This window comes from Coloeus monedula (genome assembly GCF_965178545.1).
Source record: "Coloeus monedula genome assembly, chromosome: 26".
Classification (NCBI taxonomy): Eukaryota; Metazoa; Chordata; class Aves; order Passeriformes; family Corvidae; genus Coloeus; species Coloeus monedula.
The window spans coordinates 1,946,388-1,968,322 of record NC_138806.1 but is presented as its reverse complement, the minus strand read 5'-3'; the positions used below and the strand labels follow the sequence as shown (position 1 = coordinate 1,968,322).

The 21,935-nt window shown below is 63.3% G+C and overlaps 2 protein-coding genes across 2 annotated transcripts; both read right to left on the bottom strand.

The window, feature by feature from the left end:
* Positions 1–652: 652 nt before the first annotated feature.
* Positions 653–4,579, bottom strand: GFAP (glial fibrillary acidic protein; the record flags this gene model as incomplete). Its single annotated transcript, XM_082297481.1, has 9 exons — positions 653–694; positions 1,001–1,086; positions 1,746–1,789; positions 1,980–2,200; positions 2,396–2,521; positions 2,816–2,977; positions 3,045–3,140; positions 3,571–3,631; positions 4,113–4,579. The coding sequence occupies 9 exons, from the start codon at positions 4,577–4,579 to the stop codon at positions 653–655; spliced, it is 1,305 nt and encodes a 434-aa protein (XP_082153607.1).
* A 4,895-nt stretch (positions 4,580–9,474) lies between these two features.
* FAM187A (family with sequence similarity 187 member A) lies at positions 9,475–10,719 on the bottom strand (the record flags this gene model as incomplete). The annotated part of the gene is made up of 1 exon (XM_082297231.1): positions 9,475–10,719. The coding sequence occupies one exon, from the start codon at positions 10,717–10,719 to the stop codon at positions 9,475–9,477; it is 1,245 nt and encodes a 414-aa protein (XP_082153357.1).
* Between the last annotated feature and the right edge of the window lie 11,216 nt (positions 10,720–21,935).

The window sequence follows — 21,935 nt, the reverse complement described above, 5'->3', positions numbered from 1 at the left end:
CTGATCCTCATTTTGTCACCCCTTGACACCATCCCAAGAGCATCCTGCTTCTCCACCCCCCTCCTCTTCCTCCACCCCTGCCTCTTCATGCTCCTCTTCCTCCTGCCCCTGCCTCCCAGCTGAGCTCACCCAGTGCTTGGTGACAGGGAAATGTCCCTCTCCAGCCGGTACCTCGTACCCTGCATCCCCCCCACCCAAGAGTGCTCAGGGACTGGGTGCACTGGGGAGATCCGGGGAGGTCTCCCAGACCAGAGAGTGGATGCAGGGAGATGCTCTTGGCACCATCGTGTTGTCTGACGGTGCACGGAGATCGAAACAGGACAGACTCCCTCCCTGGAGACCCAGGATGCGGCAGGAACGGCTCACCCCGTGCCGTGGGAATGCGGCAGCATCCCAGCGGGGAGCTCGGCTCCCTCCGCCCGGACCCGCTGGACTCCCCCGGGTGCTGCCCACTCCGACGGGTGCTCTGCTGGCTGCCAGCCCCTACCGGGGTGCCACCGGGCTCTGGGCACGGGCGCAGGTGGGAGAGGCGAGGGGTGCACGGCAGGGAGGTGCCCCCGCCGAAGCGGCACCGATCCCTCCCTGCCCCGTGCCCGGCCCGGGGCTCCTGCGCGGCAGCGGGCGGGACCTGCGCGGCTGAGGCTCCCCCGCCCTACGGCACCTCCTTGTGCTCCTGCTTGGACTCCTTCAGCACCTGGGGGTGGAGGCAGAGGGACTGTCAGCCCGGGATCGGGCTCTGCCACCGGCTGAGCCTGCCTGGGCTCTGAACGAGCTTGGGGGCAAGGACAGGGATAAGGACAGGACGAGTTTCGCTATGAGCTGCCAGCCTCAGCTCTACCATGACCCAGAGCCGGATCATGCCGTGCTCTCAGGGATCACTGGCTCCCTGCCTGGGCTGCTCGTGGGGCTCGAGGGTGGTGGCCCCATGTGCAAGTCCCTTGGGGACACCCTGTGGGGAGGTGGGGATGGAGCGTGGGTGACACAAATGAGGATTTCCCACCTCTCCATCTCGGGTCTCCACAGTTTTGACCACGATGCTCCTCTTCGCATGGGCTTCTGACACGGATTTGGTGTCCAGGCTGGTCTCTGGGGGACATGGGCAGGACAAGGCAGTGATGCCCTGCCCAGGGTATGGCCCTTCCAGCCACACTCAAGAGGAGAAGCCCAAAGGAAATGGATTGGGCTGGAAACCCCTGACCCATGAGAGACAGAAGCCCTGGGGACACAACCGGCCTCAGGGACAGGATTGGCCTCAGGGACATGGTTGGCCTTGGGGATGTGGCAGGCTGTGGGATCTGATGAGTCCTGGGGACACAGTTGAGCTGTGGGGACAGTTGGGGACATTTCTGGCCTTGGAGATGTTGTTGACCATGGGGACAGGTGGCTTTGGGATGTGATTGAGCTTGGGGACAGGGTTGTCCTTGGGGACACAGTTGTCACTGAGGAACACAGTTGGCCTTGGGGATTTGGTTGTCATTGAGGACATGATGATGTGGTCAGTCTTGGGGACAGTATTGGCCTTGGGGACATGTTCAGCCTTGGGGACATGGCCATGGCACCCTCCTCCCCCCACCCTGGGAGAACCCAGGAGCCCCGGTTCCCTGAGATTCAGAGAAAAACCTCCTGATCCCTCTGAATGGGGCAGGGGTGGCCAAGGTGGCATCTCCTGCCACAGAGCCCCCAGAAACCACCCCTGTTTGTGCCACCATCCTGCTCCCCCTTCCCACGCGTGGGCACAGCCTCACCTCGGATCTGCAGGTTGGAGAAGCTCTGCACAGGGATGGTGATCCTGTGGGGCACCGGGAACATTGGGAAGAGCATGAGGTCCTGCTGCCCCCCAGCTCCACCTGCCTGAGGCTGTGGCAGCAGGGCTGGAGGATGGTCCCCAACCCAGCCAGACACCCCAGAGGGACCACGAGGACTTGGGCTTGGTTTGGGGCATGGCTGGGCTGGGGTGAGGGGCAGGATGGAGCCGTCACCTGCTCTCCTCGCCCTCCAGCAGCTTGCGGTATGTGGCAATCTCGATGTCGAGGGCCAGCTTGACGTTGAGCAGGTCCTGGTAGTCTTGCAGGTGCTGGGCCATCTCCTCCTTGAGGCTGCGGATGTCCTCCTCCAGCCGCACCACCGTGTCCTGGTAGCCGGCCGTCTCCAGGGCGTAGCGCTCCTCCAGCTCCCGCAGCTGCCTCTCCAGGGACTCGTTCTGGGGGGCCACAGGGAGCCGTGACACCCTCCATGGCCACCTCCTCCCGGGAGCTGGGGGCTCTCCCCAGTGCCCATCCATCTCCCACCCTTGGGGACCCCTGGCATTGGGTGGTGGTCCCACCAGGGAACCCCCTGGGGGTGGCAGCTCCCTGAGGCCGTGTCCGCTCTCTTGCACCCCATGGCTGTCACTTACCGAGCCCCGCAGAGCCTCCAGGTCACAGGTGAGGGCCTGGAGCTGGCGTCGGTACTCGTTGGCCTCCTGCTTTGCCAGCCTCAAGGCTTCGGCGTGCCGGGCGGCCGCATCCGTCAGATCCGCGAACTGGGACAGGGGATGTGTGCCATGGGGTGGGACCACAGGGCAGGGCTGTGCTCCCGTGGCACACAGTGTGGGAACACAACCCTGCTCTGCTCTACAGCAAGGACATGGCCCCAGGAACACGTGGCAAGGAGAAACATGCCTGGCACAAGTGGGGACAGCAGAGCTCCCAAACCCCGCACACCACCGAGGAGAACCACCCAACCCCTGGGTGATCAACCCCGGCCCCGAGATGGTGACACCCTGGGAGAGGGCAGCCAGGCCACCCATCCATGGGGCAAGCAGCTCCCACTGCACCTTGGACTTGTACCACTCTTCGGTCTCCTGGACGTTGCTGGCGGCCATGGCCTCGTACTGGCTGCGGATGTCGCGCAGGGCGGCCGTCAGGTCCGGCTTGCTCGTGTCCACCTCGACGTGCACCCGCTGCCGGGCCAGCTGCTCCTGCAGCTCCCGCAGCTCCTGTGGGGACAGGGGGGTCAGGGCAGCCCCCTGAACCCCGGGACCCCTGGCCCCAGAGCGGGGTTACCTCCTCGTGGACCTTGCGGAGGAAGGCGATCTCGTCCTGCAGGGTCCCCACGCGCCGCTCCAGGTCCAGGCGAGCCAAGGCAGCATTGTCCACGTCCTGTCCGTGGGGGGACAGGAGGGACTGTCCCAGCTGGCCACCGGGTCTGCTCTGTCCTGAGCTGCCCGGTCATGTCCATTCCCTCCTGCTCCCACCCAGCCCTGCCTCTCTCTGCCCGTCACAGCATATCCCAGTCCCTCACTGCCTCCTCCTGCCATTCCTGCCCATCCCTGCTCCATAGCTGTCCATCTATGCCCTCCCCATTCATCCCTGCTCCATTCCTGTCCCGTACCTGCCCATTGTAACACATACAGATCCCTCAGTTCCTGCTCCTGCCCATCCCTGCTACATCCCTGTCCATCTCTTCCTGTCCCTGCTACCTCCCTGGCCATCCCTACCCCATCCCTGCCCATTCCGCAGGGAGGCCAAGCTGGGAGCTGAGACCCTGGGGTGCAGGTTGGGGGATGCAGGATCTGGCCCCTGCCCTCACCTGCCTGTAGGCAGCCAGGTTGCTCTCGGCCTCCAGCCTCAGGGTCACCTCATCCTGCAGCCTGTGCCAGAGCAGAGGCACAGTTACACATCTGGCATCATGGCTGGGCACAGCCCATGGGCAGAAGCCCCTGGGCTGACACAGCCCCACAGCACCGGCACCCCCCAAACCCAGGTCAGCTTGTGTGCCCACCCTGCACACCCCTCACCATCCCACACTGTTCCCAGGGGTCACCCATACTCTCATCACAATCCTGGTGCACGCCTGTCCCTGGTCCCCAGGGCTACCCTGCTCCTGTCTCAGTAGCCACTGTGACCCCTGGGTACACCCTGGTCTCCATCCTGGTCCCAAGGGTCACCCTGGTCCTTGTCACCACCATGGTTCCCATCACCAGAAAGATCCTGATCACCATCCTGGTGTCCGTCCTGGTCTCTGTTGACACTTTAGTTCTAGTGGCCACCTTGGTCCCGGTAGTCACCCTGACCCCATCCCAAGTGGGCCACCCTGGTCCCCAGGGTACCCCAAGCCGGACAGTGCCTTACTTCTGCTGGAGGCTGCCGAGGTCCTCGGCCAGGTTGTCTCTCTCCATCTCCAGCCGGGCCTTGGCGGTGGCCAACTGCTCCACGCGGCGCCGCAGGTCCCGCAGCTCCTCCTGGTAGATGTCGGCCGTGCGCGAGGGCTCCTGGTCCCGCGCCTGGTTCAGCTCCACCACCAGCACCTTGTTCTGCTGCTCCAGCAGCCGCACCTTCTCGATGTAGCTGGCGAAGCGGTCGTTGAGCTCCATCATCTCCACCTTCTCGTTGGTGCGCGTCTCCCTGAACTCCGAGTTGAGCGCCGAGGCCAGCGAGAAGTCCATCTTGCCCGAGCCCAGGCGGGGACCCAGGCGGGGACTCAGCTGGGTGCTGCGGGGTGCCCGGAGCCGGCCCGGGGGGCTGGCGGCGAGCACCCGGTACACGGGGATGGAGGGGCCGAAGCGGCGGCCGTAGGAGGACAGGCGCCGGCTCTCCATGCCGCAGGGATGGGCGCGATGTGCCCGGCCGGGGGTTTTTATGGAGCCCAGGAGCCCCCGTCCCGCCGGCTGCCCGGAGCTGGCCCCCGGCCAGGAGCCAGCGGGCCGGCACGGCGCCAGGCTGTGGCGCCCGGCGGGGTGACTGTGCCCTGGCGCCCAGCCCGGGCACCGCCGCACAGCCCCTGCCCACCGCTGGCCCCCGCACCGGGCACTGCGGGGTTTGGGGAACGCGCCAGGCTGGGGACAGAGTGGTGACCACGGGCACCCCGTGGGTGGGGGCTGCGTGCGAGGCTGGGTGCGATGCCGTGGGGCACTGGGGATGCTGGGTGAGAGATCTGCACACAGAATATTTGTGAGACCTGCACGTAGAGATCTACACACCTGTAGAGAGATCTGCACAGAGAGATCCACACACGTGTAGATCATAGAGACAGACGCACAGAGGGCTCTACAGGAGGGATGCCCACACCCCCACTCGAGCAGACACACACCTGCAGGGATGCACACACGTCTCTGGCCATGCCCACACACACCCAGCCCTCCCTGCCCTGTGCACACACACCCCACATGCAGTGCACACACACAGGTGCCTCCCTTGCACACGGGTGTGCACACAGAGCGTGCACAGACACACAGCGTGCATAGGCACACACACAGTGTGCACAGACACACACACAGTGTGCACAGACACACAGACAGTGTGTACGGACACACACAGTGTGCACAGACACACACACAGTGTGCACAGACACACAGACAGCGTGTATCCCCCTGCATGAGCCCTGGCACAAACAGCTTAGCACCAGCCCCCAGAGCCCATCACCCCAGCCTGGCCATGAAGGCAGGCTACTAACTAAGGCTGGCTGTTAATTAAGTGGCTGGAACCTCCTAAGCCCTTCCCATCCCAAGGGGTCTGTGGAAGCACTGGCTGGTGGCCCTGGAGCCCCAGTCCCCATCCCAAATCCGCGTAGGTGTTTGTCCTACACAGCTGAGTGTGCATGGCCGGGCCACTGGCCACACATCCACTGAGTTTGGGGGGCCTTTTGCCCCTGGTGGCACATGGTAGGGGGTGGTGGTGGCCAGGACTGGGTGCCAGGGGCTTTCCACAGCAGCTGAAAGGGGCTTTGTGCAGAGCCAGAGCCGTGGCACAGCCGGGAGAGACCTTTGTGCCAGGGCACGGCACTGCCGGGAAGCACCGGGGGTTGGATCCAGGGGCGGGCACGGGGCCACCGCCAGCCCTGTCCCTCCCAGTCACAGCATAAAGGCCACAAACTGGGGCCTGGATGGGTCTTGCGCACGGCCCGGGGAGGGGATGGGGGTGCTCTGGGGACATGGGGACATCGAGCGACACGTGGTGGCACCAGGGTGGGCGCCCCGAGAGGCAGCTGGGGTGAAGCTGGGAGACAGGCGGGTCCCTGGGGCTCTGCTGCGGGGACAGGGACGGGAGCAGGGATGGGCACTGGCCTCGCCGCTGGCAGTAGATGGCAGCCGATGGCCGGGAAAGTCTCCTGCCTGCCGTAGGACGGGGACATCCCGCGGGACCACGGCCACCAGCACTGGGCCACCAACAGTGGCCAGTGGGGAGGGCTGTGACAACGGCTGTGTCCCTGTGGGTGCAATCTGGGGAGACCCAGAGCCACTGGAGACCATACTGGTGGGACTGGTGGGACTGGGACAGCTGCCACGTCCTTCTTTAATCCCCAGAAGCTCCCTGCCCCCAGCCAGCCCCGTGTCCCCCCGGCTGTCCTGTGCTGGTGTCACCAGCGACAGGGGTTGTGCCCACAGAAATTCCAGGTTTGGGGCACCTACACATCCCCTCGGGACTCCTGTGTCCCCAGCCAGAGCGGTGGCATCCCTGGAGACACGAGCTGTGTGACAGCTCTGGTGACAGGGAACCTCCCTCCCTCACAGCGGGGTGCAGGGGGGACAGAGCGGGGGCTGGGGAGCTTTGGGGTCCTGTGGGGGCACCCGCTGCTCCCCGGGGATTGATTCTGTCCCGGCTCCCACGCAGCGGGATCAAAGCAGGGGAAGCTGCCACTGCCGGCAGCGGCGGGAGGCAGAGCTGGGCTCGGGCTCTCGCTCTCCTCCCCCTCCTCCTCCTCCTCCTCTTCCCCGGCCCCCCTTAATGAGACGAACTGGGAGCGGGCTGGGAGTTTTAATTGGAAGCTTCCAGGCTCAAGGAGACAAAGGTGAGATCAGCTGCTGCCGGGCAGGGAAGGAGCCAGGAGGAGCTGGTGACCCCGGCCCCGTGGGACAGCAGCACACGCGGAGCTGTCCCGGTCCCGGCCCTGCTCCTGCCATTCGTGGTCACCACCGAGGGTGGCTGTGAGGAGCTGGTGCAGGGAACCAGAGGTGGCAGTGCCAGAGGTGCCCTGGCTCGGCAGCAAAGGGGGTCACAGACGGGGTGGGAACACTGGTCCCTGGGTCGGGTGCTTGGAGGTCTCTGTCCCAGGGTGGGGGTGTCACCAGGGGGGCAGTGATGGGGTTGGAGCAGGGAGGAAAGACAGAACAAAACCTTTCCCCCATCACTGTACAGTGCCAGGTACCAGGAGGGCAGGTGGCTCCCCCACCCCTTGCCTGCACTCTGGGACACGGAGCAGGGTGCCCAGAAGAGGGTGCAGAGGCACCCACAGGACCCAGGGACGATGCAGATGTGGGGAAGCCACAATGGAGCCCAACCCCAGAGCAAGAGCCTTTTCTGGGCCAGCTCCGCTGGGGGCTGCTCCTGAACCCCGGTTCCCCACATGGGAACTCCTGTGGGAGCCCAAAGGCGAGCTGTAAGACAGTTTTGGGGGCCAAAAGGGGGTGCAGAATAATTGGGGAAGCTGTGGTTTAAGGGGGTGTAACGTTGTGAGAGGGCAGAAAAGGGAGAGTGTTGTAGGGGAGGCTGTGGGAGCCTGAAGGAGGTTCAGGCTCACGGGGGTTCTAAGGGGGCACTGGCCGGGGTTGGCACAGGGAGGGGAGGAAGCAGAGCCCAGGGGATCTCCCAGCCTGGGGATCTCTCTCCATCACTGCACCCTCCGGCTGAACCCACCCCCACCTCAAGGAGTGCATGAGGACCCAGACCATTGGATCTGGGGCCGTGTCCTCCGGCAGCTCCATGACCCCATCCCAAGCAGCTGCAGGAATGGGGAAACACAACAGCAACCCCAAAACACACAGCCTGAAACTGTTCTGTGCCTCCACCGGTGCTGAGAAGAGCTGGGAGTCCTGGGGACAGGGGAGTGTGGAGGTCCCAGGTGCCTCCTGGCTCCTGGCTGGCACAGACGTGGCCTCGAGCTGCCACGGGCCCGCAGAGCTGCCGGGTGCCTCGGCCCCAGTGCCCGGGGCTGCTCGGCCTCGGGGTGTCCGGCTGCTGTGTCCAGCGGCTGATCCGGCCCCTGCCCGTTCTCCCCCAGCCCACGTCACCAGAGCAGCTCCTGGACATGTTGGCCAAGGGCAACAAAAACCGGGCCCAGCGTCACACCAAGGCCAACGCCACCTCGTCCCGCTCCCACACCATCTTCCAGGTGAGGGCTGCTGCCTCTGGGATCGCTGCCATTGCTGCTGGAAACGGGGCTGCGAAACTGCCAGGACCAGCATCCCAGGGCTGTCCCCCTGAGCACTGAGCTGGGAATTTTGCTCCCCAGGGGCTCTGTCCATGTGCTCTCTGGTTTCTCGGTGCAAAGCTGCCAGTGGATTTCAATTCCAGCCAGGCCCTTGCCCGAATTCGCAGGGCTGTCACGGCTGCCTGGGCAGACGGAGGCTCTGGCTGTCACTTCAGCCCGAGCCTGGTGCCTCGGCCCTGGCTGCTTGCAGGGGAGGAGCTCAGGTGTCTGGATGATTTTCCAGCCAGCTCCCAGCTGGGCTCGTTGTTGGGTCCTGGATTCCTGCCTGCACGAATCCCTGAGCTTTGCTGGAAATCTGCCCTTCCCACTGCCAGCTCTGCCTCCCAACAAGAAAACCACAGGCTGGGGAGGATACAGGAGCAGTCCTCAGCTTCCAGCACCTCTGTGGTAGCTCCAGTCCATGCAGGGGTTGCTCCTGGTGGGGCTGAGGGGATTACAGGGCAGTGGGGGAAGCATGTTTGATTCTACTGGGAGATTTTTAGGGATTCAGAGGGGAAGGTGTGGAGCAGTGCTGCCAGGTGAGTCTTGGTGCCTATGTCCCTCTTGGCCTGCACCAGCCCTGGGCTTGGCACCCACAGCCAAGCTGGTGCCTCCCTGGGGACACTGTCAGGCTCTGTCTGGGGGCTGAGTTCAGTGGAAAAATCCACAGGGAGAGTCAGGCCTGGAGCTGCCGCTGTGTGTGAGCCCATCCCGGCTCATGCTGTGGCTTTGGGTGGGTTTGTTGCCCTTCAAGGACCCAACCAGCTGTACCCTGCTCCATCTCTGAGTGTGGGAGATGCAGATTGTTTTCCATAGCTCTGTCCCTTCCTGCCTCCCTTCCTGACTTTGCTTCTCACCATCATCTCCAGGTGTTTGGCTCACCATCATCGACATGGTTCAAGTGCTGGAGCATTGCTGGGATCCACAGTGCCCTCCTGGACAGCAGGATTTCTCCTGGGAATGCTGAAATCCTCAAGTCACACCCTCAAACAAAGGAAATGAGCCTGGAGGGCACATCCTGCTCCCTGCTGGGACCCTGCAGAGATGCCATCACCTTTGGGAGACTTGCAAGATAACTCTGTCAGGCACAAACATTAACTCCTGTGCTGAGTTGGGTGAGTTAAAAACACCTCAAAAGCAGAGACATTTCTGAAGAAAATTGCCAGATTAATTTGAAAAAATGTTCTCTTCCCTTCAAAAAGCTGAAACCAAACGCTGAAAAAAATGTTGAAACATATGAAAACTTCACACTGGAAATTCCCAGTGTGAGGGTGATCCAAGGTGTCCGAGTGTCCTGTGGGGGAGCTGCTATAACCTGGCCGGTTTCCTGAATGCCTGACAGCAGCAGCGGCTCACGTGGATGAGGAAGAAGATGCCGGTGATGATGGCAAAGCTGATGCCCACAGCCCTCATGACGAAGATTGACTCGGGGTCAGTGGGGCTCCGCTGGCGCCGGGGCTGGAAGGTGACACTGAGCTGGAAGCCGGCCACCAGCTCACCCTCCCGCCAGCAGAAGTAGGTGGCTCTGTCCCTCTTGCTCACTCGCTGGAGGTGCAGGTGGTTCCCGTGGTCAATGAAGACCCTCATGTGCTTCCTGACCCCCACGAGGTAGTGGGAGCGGTAGAGCCGGACAGAGCCCTTGTCCCAGGCCACGGCGTGCTCAGGCCGCGCTCCCGGACATGTGATGACCAGGTCACTCTGGGAGGGCTGCCTGTGGTACTGGATGGGGACACGAGGCAGCTGGGGCTTCTTGCCCAGCTTGTACACGATGTTGGAGATGGACTGCACACCCTCCTCGGGGACTTCCTTCTCTGGGCAAGGGGCCAGGCAGCTCCGGATGGCCACCTCAGGGCTCCGGAGGTGGATGAGGTGCCGGAAGTGTGCGGGCACGGCCCTGGAGCCGCAGGAGGTGACGTTGGGCAGTGCTGTGCGGTACCGGGGGTTCAGCTGGGCACTCTGCACATAGCAGAGCCCGATCCGCCGCTGCTCACCCCGCACCCCGCAGCGGTCACAGCTGGTCCAGTCCCAGAAGGTGGTGAAGAGAGTGAATTCCTTCTTTGTGTAGTCCTTTTGGACATGCTGGTCATTGTCCAGAAAAGCCACTGTGATCTGCCTGGTGGGCTGCACGTCCACGTCGTAGCCATAGAAGAAGAGCCCTTCCTTGGTGCCGCACAGGTAATGCCCCGAGTCCCTCACCTGGGCTCGGAACACGATCAGACTGAACAAGCGGATGCTGAAGCGCTTCAGGAGGTCGCTGCCCGCGCGGACTTGGCTCGAGTCCACAACCACGGTGCCGTTGAAGTCCGTCAGCACCGTGGTTTCATGGCTGTGCAGGTTCTTCTGGAAATACCAGACAACAGAGGAGGCCTCCTCGGGCTTGCACCTGCAGGGCAGCTCGAAGGTCATGTCCGCCAAGTATGCGGCATTCTCGAACATCAGGAAGGCGGGACACGCCATCTTCTTGAACACATCCCCTTTCTTCTCAATGGCAAAGGCCTGGAGAACAACCACCAGGGAGAGGAGAATGGCAGCTCCCAGCAGCCTCGTCCCCATTGCTCCGGGTGGTCTCTGGTCCAGCAGAACTCACCCAGCCCAGCCAGGGATCTGCTGGGAGCATCCTGCCCTGAAACAGCCCAGCCTCTGTCACCCACTCTGGAACCCACCTGTCCCCAGCAGCTCTGGAGCATTGTGACCCATGTCCCTGGCAACAATGGAGCTGAGCTGGGAACAGTGGAACCCCCAACATCTCATCGTGGTTTGAGTTGGATGGGAACTTAGAGAGGATCTCTAGTGCAGATCACCATCTTCATGGCTGGTGCCGTCAGGAGGGTATTGGCTTTTGGGGAAGTGGGCTGTGCCTTGATGACTGGGGCCTGTTAGAGAGGGCAAGAGAATCTTCGACCATGGGCTGGCCCATCTGCTGGGAGGGGCTTTACATGGAAAGGCTTGGGGGGTGCGTTCCAAAGTGGCGATGCTTGTGCCACTGCTTCCTCCTGGGGAGGAGACCAGGCCAGCCAGTGCAAGCCCCACCAGTGGTGTGTGTGGCTGTGGTGAAACCTCTCGCACCCCACGTGGTTTCTGGATCCCCTCCCTGAGGTGCCAAACAGTCACAGCACGAGGATCAAACAAGAACTAGAAATGTGGATGTGCAGCGGCAGGGCCATGATCACACTGCAGTGACAGAGACACAGTGGGACAGCTCACATGCCTGGGATGTTGGCATGGATGGCCATGGCCATGTGTGCCCTCACCTGTGCTCTGGAACACTGAGCAGAGGGCCCAAACCCCCCATAGCAAAGGGTGCAGAGGCACCCACACGCCCTGGGATGGTGGAGAAGGGGGATGGGCCCCAACCCCAGAGCAAGAGCCCTTTCCAGGCTCCCCACACGAGGGGCAGGCAGGAGGGAACAGCCTCGTGTTGGCCCTTGGATTTGGAACAGAACAATTTATTAAAAACACAACAACTTATTTCCTAAACCCACCCATAACCTGCAAACAAACGAACAGGACTGAGCCAACAGCGGGGACACAAACGCGGGGACGCAGCTGGAACCATGGGCAGAGGGGCACTGCGGGCCAGGGGGGAATGCTCGGGAGGCTGCAGGAAGAACGGGAGAGAGAGGAGCTGAAGGCGTTTGGAGTTTGAACGCTGGGAGGGGCGCCGGGCGGTGGATGCGGGAGGGTTGCCCGGGGCTCTGGCTGCTGCTGCTGCTCAGCGCTCGGGGGAAGCAGCTCTGGAGCCGGCCCGGGGACGGGGCTGGGGGTCCGTGCGGCCGCTGGCGCCGGGGTGCCAGGGCTTTGGGTGCCCGCCGGCGGGGAGGACTGGGGGCTGACACTACGGGGCCCCGGGGACACAGCGGGGCTCTGCGCGGGGCTCTGCGCTGCCCGGGGAATCTCTGCTGCCTTCCCATGTCTCCGCTGGCGCTTCCTCCGTGTTCGGGAGCTGCGGGAATTTTCTGACTGGGAATCGCTGCTCGACTCGAGCACCTTCTTAACCGGCCCGGGAGAGATCGGCCTGGGGCTGGAGCACGCAGAGAGCTCCTGGGAGCACTCCGGGTCGGCACGGGGCACGGGGGGATCGGGCACGGTGACTGGCACCTCGGCTAAAGGAGTAGAGAAGAAACAGAGTCACCTCCCTGTTTGCAGCTCCCGGACACCCCCAAGCCCTGGAGCACCCCCTGTGCCCCCCAGCTCAGTGCAGATCTGCTCTCCCAGGCCCGCAGCAGCCTTTTGCCAGTGGCTGTTCCATCAAAGTGCATCCAACCCAGAGGAAAAGAGCCGGCGCAGGCGCCGGGCTGGTCCCACGGCCGGTGCCCCGGGGCAGTGCCTGCTCTGTCCCCGGCAAACGAGGTCTGCAGAGCCACAGCTCCGCTCCCAGGATCGCGCCGTGGCACGGAGGATGAGGAGAAAGAGCTCAGCCCTGCTCAGAGCCGGCTGCCGGCTGCGAGGCTCCACCGCGGCTGGCTTGGGCAGGGGAAGCAGGGAGGAGTAACGGAGACGGGAGAAACGCGGCTCAGAACTGCTGCTCTGGGCTCCTGGGGCAGGGACATCCCTCCCGTGGGAGCTGCCTCGCACACACGAGCTGAGCTCCCCGGAGCCCAGGGCCGCTCCCGGCTCCTGCCCGAGGTGCTGCCCAGCTCGGATCGCTCTGCACAGCGAGGCCGGAGCCACGCCGGGCACGACCCGTTTGGTGACACCTGGGGACACGCCCGTTCCTCTGCCCTGTGCCCACCGCAGCCAGGAGCTGTGTCCCACCACCAGCTCCTCCAGCACCCACCGAGACCCAGAAGAGGGGCCAGTCCCCACTGTCCCCATCCCAAATCCTCACCGTCACAGCTCAGTTGCATTCCCAGGGCTGGAGCGGCCTCACTGGGCTCTGTGGGGCTGCTGGGAGCTGCAGCTTCCTCCGGTCCTACAGACTCCTCTGGTCCTATGGGCTCCTCCAGCCCAATGGAGTCCTCTGACCCTACGGACTCCTCCAGCCCTACGGACTCCTCCAGCCCAATGGAGTCCTCTGACCCTATGAACTCCTCTGACGCTACGGACTCCTCTGGCCCTACGGACTCCTCCGGCCCTACGGACTCCTCCGGCCCTACGGACTCCTCCGGCCCTACGGACTCCTCCGGCCCTACGGACTCCTCTGGCCCTACGGAGTCCTCTGGCCCTACGGTCTCCTCCAGCCCGATGGACTCCTCCAGTGCCAGGACCTCCACCTCCTCTGTCTTCGCAGTCATTTCATCAGGGCAGAGGCTGTGAGTAGAGTTTTGGGGTAAGAGAGTTAAATTTGGAAGATGGGATATTCCCAAGCTCTAAATCCCTTCCTGGAGAGCCTGAGATGCAAGGTATGTGCACCTGTGGGTGACAAGGGGCCCACGGGGCAGGCCACCATCTCCAGGCACAGCCCTGGTCCCGTGTCCATCCAGACCATGGACAACTCAGTCTGGCCAGGATGAGGAGAGGCAGCAGGATGTGGGGAGGGCACAAGGACACTCACCTTTGTTCCAGGTGCCCAGACAGCTCCTGCAGAAGCAGACTTGGTGTCCTGGCCTGGAACTGCAGATCAGGCAGGGAGGCTACTCTGGGGCTGCGGGGAGACATCCCAGTGCGCTGCAGCTGCAGGGCCTGCGATGAGGCAGTGGTTAAAACACAATGGGGCAGCACGGGCCCATCTCTGGGGCTGGAGAAGTGCAGCTCCTCAGCCTTCTCCAGGCTCCAGGGCCCCCGGGAGCCCCGGCTGACTGCAGGGGACAGGACCTGTGCTCAGGGACCTGCTGCTATGGGCAAAAGCCCCGCGGGCCCCTGGGCTTAGCAGCTTTAGCAGCACAGTGGGCACACGCTGCTGCAGCTCCATCGGCTGCTCCTGCCCGCGGCGGCACTCCCGGGCTGGGAGATTCCCGCAGGATACGGGAGGCACCCACCACGCACCCTCCTGCCCCCCACCCAGCAGCTCCCGAGCCCCTCCCGGTGCTCACCGGCAGCAGGATGTGCCGGGCCTGGCTGGCGAACCGCAGCGTGCTGCAGGTGTCGGGGCCGGCGGGCGCCGCGGGGCTCACGGCCGCGATCACGGTGCTGCGGCAGCTGCCGCCCAGCGAGTCCTTCAGCAGGCGGGTCAGTTTGCTGTCCCGGAACGGCACGTGGCTCTGCCCGCCCTGTGCCGGGACACCGAGGCTCCGCTCAGCTCCGGGCCCCGGGGAGACCCTCCCGGACCCGTCCCGGAGAGCCAGAGCCCGGCGGGGCCCGGCCGGGAGCAGCCTCACCTTGGCTCCAGCCAGCGCACGGATGACGGTTTTGAGGGCCAGCAAAGAGCGGTTGATGCTGGTGCCCTCCCACAGCCCCTCTCCTCGGCCCGCAGGGTCCCAGACTCGCTCCGAGCCCGCCAGGTCGATGAAGCTCAGCTTGGCCAGGCACAGATCCCCAGTGGGGCCGCCAGCAGGGTCCCACTGCTTCACCTGGATCTGCAGGGACAGAGGGGGCTGAGGCTGTGGCTCCACACAGCTGCTGGAGCAGGGACAGGACTGTCCCCCAGCAGGGACAGGGCTCTGTGTTTCCAGGGGAAGGGACAGTGATTCCTGTGGGGAGATGAGGCAGGAGCAGGAGAGGAACCTGGCATGTCGTGAGGACGAGCCAAACACCTGGTGATGACACAAGGAGCAGAGCCAGGGAAGGGATCTGGCAGGAAGGGACAGCTATGGGAACAATCAGCATCTCCCACGCTCGATGATCGAGAGGGGTGAGGCTGGTCAGGTCCAGAGGGACTGGAAAAGCATCCAGACACCTGAGCTCCTCCCCTGCAAGCAGCCAGGGCCGAGGCACCAGGCTCGGGCTGAAGTGACAGCCAGAGCCTCCGTCTGCCCAGGCAGCCATGACAGCCCTGCGAATTCGGGCAAGGGCCTGGCTGGAATTGAAATCCACTGGCAGCTTTGCACCGAGAAACCAGAGAGCACATGGACAGAGCCCCTGGGGAGCGAAATTCCCAGCTCAGTGCTCAGGGGGACAGCCCTGGGATGCTGGTCCTGGCAGTTTCGCAGCCCCGTTTCCAGCAGCAATGGCAGCGATCCCAGAGGCAGCAGCCCTCACCTGGAAGATGGTGTGGGAGCGGGACGAGGTGGCGTTGGCCTTGGTGTGACGCTGGGCCCGGTTTTTGTTGCCCTTGGCCAACATGTCCAGGAGCTGCTCTGGTGACGTGGGCTGGGGGAGAACGGGCAGGGGCCGGATCAGCCGCTGGACACAGCAGCCGGACACCCCGAGGCCGAGCAGCCCCGGGCACTGGGGCCGAGGCACCCGGCAGCTCTGCGGGCCCGTGGCAGCTCGAGGCCACGTCTGTGCCAGCCAGGAGCCAGGAGGCACCTGGGACCTCCACACCCCCCTGTCCCCAGGACTCCCAGCTCTTCTCAGCACCGGTGCAGATGAGTCTGTCCCAGCCCTTGTGCCCTTTTTGTGCCCAGACCTGGTGGAAGGAGAGACCCTGTGTCACGGCTCCTTTCCCGGGCTGCTCCCAGACGTTCAGCGGGCCCCGGGGCTCCAGCAGGTCATACACATGCTCTTTGTACACCTGGAGCAGGAAATCGAGGTCAGGGTGAGGTTTGGTTCTCTGACAGAGAGCTGGGAGAAGAGCTGGGTACCCCTGCAGGATCTGGCACAACTGGGGGTCCCCCCTGACCCCACCTCCGGACCCCATTCCCCTGGGAGCAGCTGATGGGGCTCGGAAGGCAGGGACAGCTCCCAGAGTTTTGGTGGGCAGTTCCCCCAACCCCGCTCCTCTCCAGCCTTTCCAGCCAGGAAGCCTTCAGTGCTTGGTGGAGCATGGCAAGGGAGAGAAAAGCCCTGCGTTCCAGCTGGCAGAAACCAGCAGCACCAGTTCACTCCACTGGGTGGGGGATCCTGCTTCCAGTCAGGCTGCCCTGAGGACCCCGCGCACAGATGGGGACACTGCAGGTACCCTGAGTGTGGCACTACAGGCTCTGGATCAACCCCAAATCTCTTCCCTGGGGACCCTGAGGCAGGAGGGGACACGCTGGGCCACAGCAAACCTGCTGGTAGGAGACGAGGACCTCCCAGCTCTTGTCCTTCATGGCCTCGAGCCTTTTGTACAGCTCCACCGTGGCCAGGTGCACGATGCCGGGGCTGGTCTTGGAGCCCACCATGGTGTAGGTCTTCCCGACTCCCGAAGCACCGTAGACAAACACTGGAAGGAGAAGGGGTGGGTGGTGAAATGATCTATAATTCCTCACCTGGTGCAGCAGAAAGTTGGGTCCTGGCTGGAGAGGAGAGCAGAGCAGAGCAGAGGAGCTTCCCACACAGACAAGACACGAGGTAAAACTCATAACCTTCCCCACTGCTCCTCAGGGCAATTTTCCTCCCTGCTTTCAGCCTCTCTAGTGCAGGGACAGAACGAGTCCCCAGATGAGCGCTGCTCCCATGCTCACATCACCTCTGACCCTGCCCTGGGACAAGCTGACAGCCTTGCTTCCCCCAGCTCTCCCCACGAGGCATTTCTTCTTCCAGACCTTGTCATTCCTCTATTTTACCCCATCTTCCAACACCTCCTTTGAAGCCTCCACATCAGAGTGGGACACACCGATCTGGAGCCTCAGCCCTTCTCCCATGGGCAGCACTCAGTGCTGGGGCCTGGGGACAGGGGCAGCCCTTCAGTGGCTCTCAGGAACCACCGAGAGCTGGAACAGCATCCACTGGTCCGAGCACCTGGCACAGGATGAGCCTGGAGAGCCCTGGGCTCCTCCCGGGCTGTGCCCGTGACATCCAACGGCTGCCAACAGCTGGGAATGGCTCTGGGGGCTGCAGCAGCAGCGAGGGGCTGTGGGAGCTGGCCAGGCCCGGTCACACCCGGCTCTACGGAGCCATTCAGGGTGGGAAGGGATGGCAAAGCCAAGGGGCTCTTTCCCCATGCATCCACCACATTTCTTCCCATCCTTCCTGACCCACGACAGACAAGAGCGAGTGATCCTTGTCCCTCGAAATGCCTGGACAGCTCCTGCCCGGCCTCACCTCTACCCCAACCCCACATCCACCCTCTCCACCCCATCTCCCAGAGGGCCCAGCACTGCTGGAACCAACAAGCTTCAGGCTGTGTGGTTTTGGGTTGCTGTTATGTCACCCCATTCCCAAAGATGCATGGGAGCTTCCAAATTAAATCCAGGGCTCTGCTGAGCCCACTCAGCCTGGGAATGGATGGGGCAGGAGCTCCTGCAGGGATCACAGGTATGTTCCAGGACTTACCGGAGCAGTTGTAGCCAGCGAGGAGGGTGTCCAGCAGAGGGAGCGTGGTGTGCTGGAACACCTCCTCCTGCGTGGCCCCCTCGTCAAAAACGTGGTCGAACACAAACTGGAGGTTCCTGCGGCGGCAGCCGGGGCTACGGGCGGTGCCGCCGGCGCTGCCGGGCTCCTCGGGGCTGAGCAGCACCACGTTCTGGTTCAGAACGTGCAGGACGGGGGGTGCAGCTCGCTCCCGGGGGCTGGGGGGCCGCACACGCAGCACCACAGCCACGGAGCCCTCCTGGGGCAGCGGGGTCTGCGCCCCAACAGGGACCTGGGGCTGGAGCATGGGGCTGCTGGGGGTCACGGCTCCTGATCCAAGGATTTGGGTCCTCATGCGGTCTGGGGGGGAATAGGTTCAGCTGGAGGGTGCAGTGGGGGAGAGAGATCCCCAGGTTGAGTGACATCTCAGAGCCCCCCCCCCCCCCCCCCCATTTCCCTGGGGTCTGCGCCCACTCCCCTCCCTGTGCCAACCTCGCCCGGTGCCCCTTTGGAGCCCCCCATGAGCCTGAACCTCCTTCGGGCTCCCACAGCCTCTCCCAAAACCTTGCCCCCCCTTCGGGTGACCTTGGATACCCAACGGCCCTACAAACCCCTTCATGCTCCCCTGGGTCCCCACAGTCTCCCCACAGACCCTAAATCCCTTTGAGACACAGCCCCCTCCCACAGCCTCCCCAAGGGTCCCCAACATCCTCCTTCGAGCCCACTCAGCCTCCCCCCCTTTTGGCCCCCAGAGCCCCTCTCACAACCCCATCACCCCTTTGGTCCCCTCAGAGCCCCCTCCCACAGCCCGGCTTCCCTTCCCTCCAGACCCCCGTGTCCCCATTCCGCCCCCCGGCCCCTCCCCAGCCCAGCCCAGCAGAACTGACCCAGCGACCGCGTCCCCAGCGGGGACGGCACCACCCACGCGTGGGCTCGGCAGTGCCAGGAGACGTGTGCAGTGTGCCAGGGACGAGGCACGGCCACGTTCACCGAGAAGGGGCTTTGCAATCGCCTCCGTGCGGAGAGCAGCGACGGGAGCGCAGCTGAGCGATGCCAGCGCGGCCGGAGCTGCGGCGAGCGGCGGCCGCGGGACAGCCCGGCCGTTGTCACTCGCGCTCAGGAATCCGCCGGTGCCCGGCAGCCCCGGAACGCTGTCGCTCGTGCCGCTGGCGGCCATGGAACTGTGCCGGGACCAACGGCACCCCTGACGATTCATTCTCGTGGAACCACAGGCGTCACCGAAGGGTTTGGGTTGGACGGGACCAGAAAAGATGATCTCGTTACAGCTTCCCAGAGTGGAGGGGCAGCCCTCCCTCTCTCACCCCTCTGGCCACTCCTCTTTTGCTGCAGTTTGGCGTTTGGTGTTGACTGTTAGCTCAGGTGCAGCTTTTCCTCCACCAGAACCCCCAAGTCCTTCTCCACAGGGCTGCTCCCAGCTCTTCTCCCACTCTGTGCTGGTGCCTGGGATTGTCCCTGTGCAGGTGCAGCCCCTTGCACTTGGCTTTATTGAACTTCATCGTGTTCTCTTGGTCCCACTTCTCAAGCTTGTCCAGGTCCCCCCGGATGCCACCTGCACTGCTCAGCTTCATGTCACCTTTGTGAACGTGCTGAGGGTGGGCTTGATTCACTGTCCGTGTCAGTGAGGAAGGGATTGCAGAGCTCTGGTGCCACCGGAGAACCCTGAGGGTCCCCTGGTCACCAGCCTCCCCCAGGACATGAGGCCACTGCCCACAACCCTCTGGCTGCATCCAGCCAGCCAATTCCTCACCCACTCACAGCCCACCCTTCACACCCGTGTCCCTCCAGTTCAGGGATGAGGATGTCCTGTGGGACCGTGTCTTTTGTGCTGGATTTTTAAAGGGGATGAAGGAAGCTCCAGCCTGTGGGTGCAGCTGTGGATTGGGGTGTTGGGGGATGTTGCTCTGTCGCAGTTCGTGGTGTGTAATGAGGGTCCCTCGTGTTGAGGTGCGCATTTAGTGCAGAGAGCTCAGGAGGCAGCTGCCCTGGGAGCTCCAGGGTGAGTTCTGTGGGGGAAATGGCCAGAGCCCCCGGCAATGGGCCAGGGCCTGGCAATGACCCAAAGGGCCCAGGGCCCTGCAGCACCGGGCAGGTGACTGGACACTCGGACACAGCAGGAAGACCCCACTGCCAGGTGCACAGACTGGGAGGGGATGGAAGTCTGGGGGTCCTTTGTTGGGGTCCCTCCCCAGAGGCTCTGTCTCAAGCTGTTATTGAGCTGCTGCACCACAATAAAATTCCATAAAGAAATCAAAGTCTGGGACTGCACTCTTGGAGCTCTGGGGCTGAGCTGGAGAGGAAACCAGGAGCAACTGTGGGATGGGGTGTGGGGGAGCCAAGAGGGCCCCTTGGGACACTAGAGCCACTGAGGGCCTTGGCCCCACCAGTGCCAGTCTGGGGTGGGAGTGTAGCTGCCAGGGCAGCTCCAGGATGGATGACAGGGAAGTTCCCTGAACAGTTTCTGACCCAGATGGGACCTCAGGTCACCTTCCTTCTGCAAACATCCAACTGCCAGCACCAGGTGACTGACCCAGTATGTCAATAGGCAGGGAATGATCAACCCATTTTTTGTGATTTAATATTGATAATCCTTTGTGATTTTATATTGGTAATAATTTCTGGTCTATGGCAACTCTGTTGACCTTAACTCTGTTCTGTTTGGTAACTGCAATAATGTTGTGTGTCAGGGCAGTGTTAAAACCCTTGAAACTTTTCCCTTTGAGTGTATTAGCAGGAATGCCCCACTAAAAGCAAGGGAGGAATTCCTGTTGAGGAATCTCTGGAGCTGCTGCTGCAAAGGGGCTTCAGTGCCAGCCTGGAGGGGCAGGAGTGTTACTGGCACGGGAGGTCTGGGATGGATGGCTGGGAAGTTTCCTGAACAATTTCTAAGCCATATGGGACCCCAGCCCAACTTCCTTCTCCAAACATCCAACTCCCAGCACTGCGTGAGTTCACCTGGGATCTTTGCAGCAGGGAGGAAACAAAGGGAGAGTGTTAAAATTCCCTGAGCAGATTCCACATAAATTCTAAGAGCGGGTTTGAGTCTCTCCGTTGGTGCAGTTACTGCAGTGGGTCGGTACAGGGCTGGGCTGCGCCTGCTGCAGCTGCAGGGGAGCAGGATCCGAGCAGGGCTCGGGGGGAAAGAGCGAGCCCAGAGTCCTTTCGGCGTTTTAAAGGATGAAGTGGGAAACTGTTGACGATCCTGCCCTGTAGCATGTGCTGGACACTGCGTTTAGTGCGCGGTGGTTGCTCTGAGGCCCCTCCATCGCGGTCTCCTGCGCAGCTCCCAGGCCGCCCGCGGTGTCCGCTGGGGCACAAACCCCGTGGAACGAGCCGGTCCCTGGGAGCGCTGGTGCTGCTCACGGAGCCTCCTCGGGAAGGGGATCCAGGGCGATCCGCGGGGAGAGGCTCCTCGGCTCCAAACCGCTCCTGTAACTATTTACGCCACAGCGGTAACACTGTCCCCTCATGCCCGCTCAGCCCCTCACGATCTGACGCCCCCTTAAGCCACGGCCTCCTCACTGTCCCTGCACCTTCTTTGGGGCCCCAAAGCCCCTCGCACAGGGCCCTGCACCCACTCCGTGCCCGTTCCCGGCCCCATTCCCATTCCCGCCTCGCTCCGCTCCAGGCGGGTTCCCGCCGCCGCGCCGCCTTTAAATAGCCCGCGAGGCCCCGCCCTGCCCCCTGATTGGCCCCGCGCCGCCTCCGACTCCCATTGGCTGCGTTTCGCGTGGTGCCTCATGGGGGTTGTAGTCCGGAGCCCCACGCGATGCACCATGGGAGCTGCAGTCTCGCCGCCACCCGCGCCCCCTGCCGGCGGCTCCCGTGGCAGCAGCAGCAGCTCCGAGCCCCGGCGGCGAGGGGGCTTGGAAGGTCCTGGGGATCCCGGAGGGTCCGGGAGGGTCCCCGGGCGGGGCTTCGGTTCTCGGGGACCTTCTGCTCGGGGCTGCGATCCAGCCCGGCCTCGCCGCCGCCTCCAGCTGGGAGCGATGCTGGGGAGCAGCGCCGGGATCCGCCGAGGCTTGGGACACACACACAGAGCTGGGGCAGGGAGCGCATACCTGGAACACACACACACACACACACACACACCTGGAACACACTCACCCGGGGGCACACACACCCCTGTGACACATACGTGGGACACAGACACACTCACCTGGAACACACACCTGGAACACACACACACCTGAGGGACACACAGCCCTGGGACACAGACACATCCCTGGGGACACACACAAAGACCTGGGGGAACACACATACAGACCTGGGGGCACACTCCCCCGGGGGGGGACACGCTTGGGACACTCACACATTGCCCTCTGAGGGGATGCACGCAACCCCCTGGGACACACACGCGCACACACACACACCTGGGGACATGGACACACATTCTTGGGGACACACATACCACACACACACAGCCAGGAGGACACCCAGCCCCGTCCTGCCCCCAAGGCCACTCCGTGTCCCCAGGGCTCTCACTCTCTGATCCC